This window comes from Zootoca vivipara, chromosome 1 (genome assembly GCF_965207765.1).
Source record: "Zootoca vivipara chromosome 1, rZooViv2.hap1.1, whole genome shotgun sequence".
Lineage (NCBI taxonomy): Eukaryota > Metazoa > Chordata > Lepidosauria > Squamata > Lacertidae > Zootoca > Zootoca vivipara.
The window spans coordinates 52,786,295-52,789,436 of record NC_142582.1 but is presented as its reverse complement, the minus strand read 5'-3'; the positions used below and the strand labels follow the sequence as shown (position 1 = coordinate 52,789,436).

Here is a 3,142-nt window from a genome sequence, read left to right as displayed (position 1 = left end):
ATTTCTGAACAAAGCTTCAGTGAAAATACTATTTTATACTGTCCCAATAAATTGTTTATAGGAACTCTTATCCAGAGCACTTACATTGTTTTCATGATCACTGAGAGAAACTTTATGACCGTGATCCACAAATCATATGACTCACAGTGTATCTATTTGAAAATGTCTTCATCACCTCTTCCAAAAGATGTAATGTTGTCCAACTTTTCCATTAGAGAGCTGCTATGTCCCACTAAACATCTAAATATCACTGGTTAAGCAAATGGTTTTAAATGAAGTAATGATCACCTGCAAGTGAATTGAAGCAATATAATTAGGGTCACCATATTTCAAATGGTGAAAATCCAGCCAGAAAAGCTGCTGCTTCTCCCTTTGCCAAAGTTGTTTAACTTGTTTGAGTTTTGGCCAAATTTGTTGGGCAAACTTTTTGAAGTTATGAGCTATTTTTAAGGGAAATCGCCAAAAACAATATTGCCGACACGGGTTGCCATACGTCTGGATTTTCCCAAATATTTTTGCGATTCCTACCAAGACACTTCTTCCAAATGCAGTATTCCAGGACATGTGGCAACCTTAAATATAATACAACCACAAGTACTGTAAGGGTGTAGCATTCTGTTGTTGTGGATCCATAGATTCAAATCTGTATGGCAAGTGGTGGTGTTTATGCCGCCAATAATAAATGGAAATCTTGCTATCGACCTCTGAGTACCATCACTTTCCTTTGCAATATTTTGCCGAGGGTATCCTTCACCTCTTCATTTCTCAAGCTGTAGATCAATGGGTTCAACATGGGGAAAATCACAGTATAAAACACTGAGATTATTTTGTCTGTGTCCAGAGCATAGCTGGAGCTTGGGCGCAAGTATGTGAAGAGAAGAGTACCATAGTACAAAGTGACAGCCGTCAAGTGGGACGTGCAGGTGGAAAAGGCTTTGTGGCGGCCTTCTGCTGAGTGGATCCCTAGGATGGTGCAAAGGATGTAGGCATAAGAGATAAGGATGAACACAAAAGTGCTTGTTTGGATGAATCCACAAAGGGCAAAGAGCAGGATTTCATTGAAGTGGGTGCTGGAGCAGGAAAGGGCCAACAGAGGAGGGATGTCACAGAAGAAATGATTGATGACATTGGAATTGCAGAAGGAGAGACGGAATGTAAAGTAAGTGTGCAAAAATGAGCTCATGCTGCCTGTGAGATAGGAGCCAGCAACCAGACAGACACAAACCTTGCGTGACATGAGAACTGGATAAAGCAGCGGGTTACAAATGGCCATGTAGCGGTCGTACGCCATGGCAGCCAGCAGGAGGCATTCCGCATCTGCAAAGGAAGCAAACAGATACATTTGCGCAATGCATCCTGCAAGCGAAATAGTTTTCCTTCCTGTTAAGAAACTGGCCAGCATCTTGGGAGTAATGGCAGAGGAATAACTGAGGTCTAGGAAGGCCAGATTGTTGAGGAAAAAGTACATCGGACTGTGCAGAGAGGGACTGATCCAGATTAATGTGATGATGCCGATGTTCCCCACCAGGGTAGCCACATAGATGGCCAGGAAGAGCACAAAGAGGACTACCTGTGTCTCTTGGTGATCTGTGAAACCAAGGAGAATGAACTCAGTCACTGTTGTCTGATTCCCCTTGACCATTGCTTCTGTTTTCATATTCATATATATGGAAGCAGCACTTGCCGATCTGAGTCGGGAGATGGCAGAGAAGTTGCTCTAAGAGCAGGTCTCCCCTCAGATTTCGTCTGTTCCCTGTATCTGAAAGAGAAGGTGAATGTGCTTAACAGCCCATCCATTCTGAAACACTGCTTTGTATAATCACCGTTTATCCAACTGAAAACCTTCACAAGCGTTGTCATAAGGGTAATAAAAATGATTGGCTCTATTTGGCATAATATGAATATATTCAAGTTGTGCCTATAGCAGGCACCCTCAAACTGCAGCCCTCCAGGTGTTTTGGCCCACAACTCCCATGATCACTAGCTAACAGGACCAGTGGTCAGGGAAGATGGGAACTGTAGTCCAAAACATCTAGAGGGCTGAAGTTTGGGGATGCCTGGCATATAGTGTCTGGAGATGTGAATAAATTGAGAATCAGGAGCTTTACAAATCCTGAAAAACCTGCTTGCCGAAGGCCAGGCCCGTCTTAACTACATCCAGCGCCGTGGTGCAAAGATCCCTCTGGCACCCCCTCCCTTCCCAAAACTTAGCCTGGAGCGGAGGGCACCATTAGGGCCGCTGCCGACGCTCTTGCTGCTGCCCAGAGGCCGCGAGGAGCTGGGTTGGCCAGCGAGTCGCTTAGGAGAGGCACGCGACGATGGGCGAGGGAAGTGGCTCCGCGGGGCAAGCGTGGCCCCCTTTGGCCCCGGCCAAGCAAGAGCAACAGCGCCTGCCACAACAGGTCGTCACTGCCTGCTGGCTTTGTGCAGCCGCCGCCGCCTGCAGCAGGAAGGGATGTGGTGCGGTGCAGCGGCTGACGGGGACCCCGCTAGGGGTGGCGAGCCCACCGCTGCCTGCCTGCCGGGCTCCCCGGGCGGGCGTCGGCTGGCGGTGCGGCTGGGGGAGCTCTGTCCACGCAGTAGCGCCAGCAAGGGGCCGGTAGGAGGCGGAGTCCTGCTCGCCTCCCCCGGAGCGAAGGCGCACCATGCTGCGGTTCCTGCGCAGGACCTTCGGCCGGCAGTCGATGCAGCACTACAGGAGAGCAGCCGGCAAAGGAGACGAGCGCGGTGGGGCGCTCCAGTGGCATTGGTGGGAGTTTTGCTGGCCGCGCCCGGCGCCCCGGCGCCTCCACACATCCCCTACCGAGCCATGGCCCCCAGGCCTCTTCCCTGGCACCCTCCAGCGCCCTCCAGTGCCCGGCGCCGTGGTTCCCTGCGCCACTAGCCTCTATGGCTAAGACGGGCCTGCCGAAGGCAAAAGGGAGATGAGTCTCCATGTGCCACATGTAACAGCAAGGTCTGCCATTAATGTCCTATGATACACACATGCACAACATTTCTGGATTACTTGCACTCAATAAATATAACACAACAATACAGTGCTCCATTATGCAATGTGTCAGTTTTAAAACTTGTATTAAATCAGAAAAAAACTTTCAACATTAAGAACACCATTCAGTAGAACAGAGTTGGGAACGTTGTG

The 3,142-nt window shown here is 49.3% G+C and overlaps 1 protein-coding gene across 1 annotated transcript; it reads right to left on the bottom strand.

Annotated features, from left to right (window-relative positions):
• Positions 1-694: 694 nt before the first annotated feature.
• LOC118090036 (olfactory receptor 5AS1-like) lies at positions 695-1,663 on the bottom strand. The gene has a single exon (XM_035125342.3). It carries the CDS (start codon positions 1,661-1,663, stop codon positions 695-697), a length of 969 nt encoding a protein of 322 aa, XP_034981233.3.
• Positions 1,664-3,142: the final 1,479 nt, after the last annotated feature.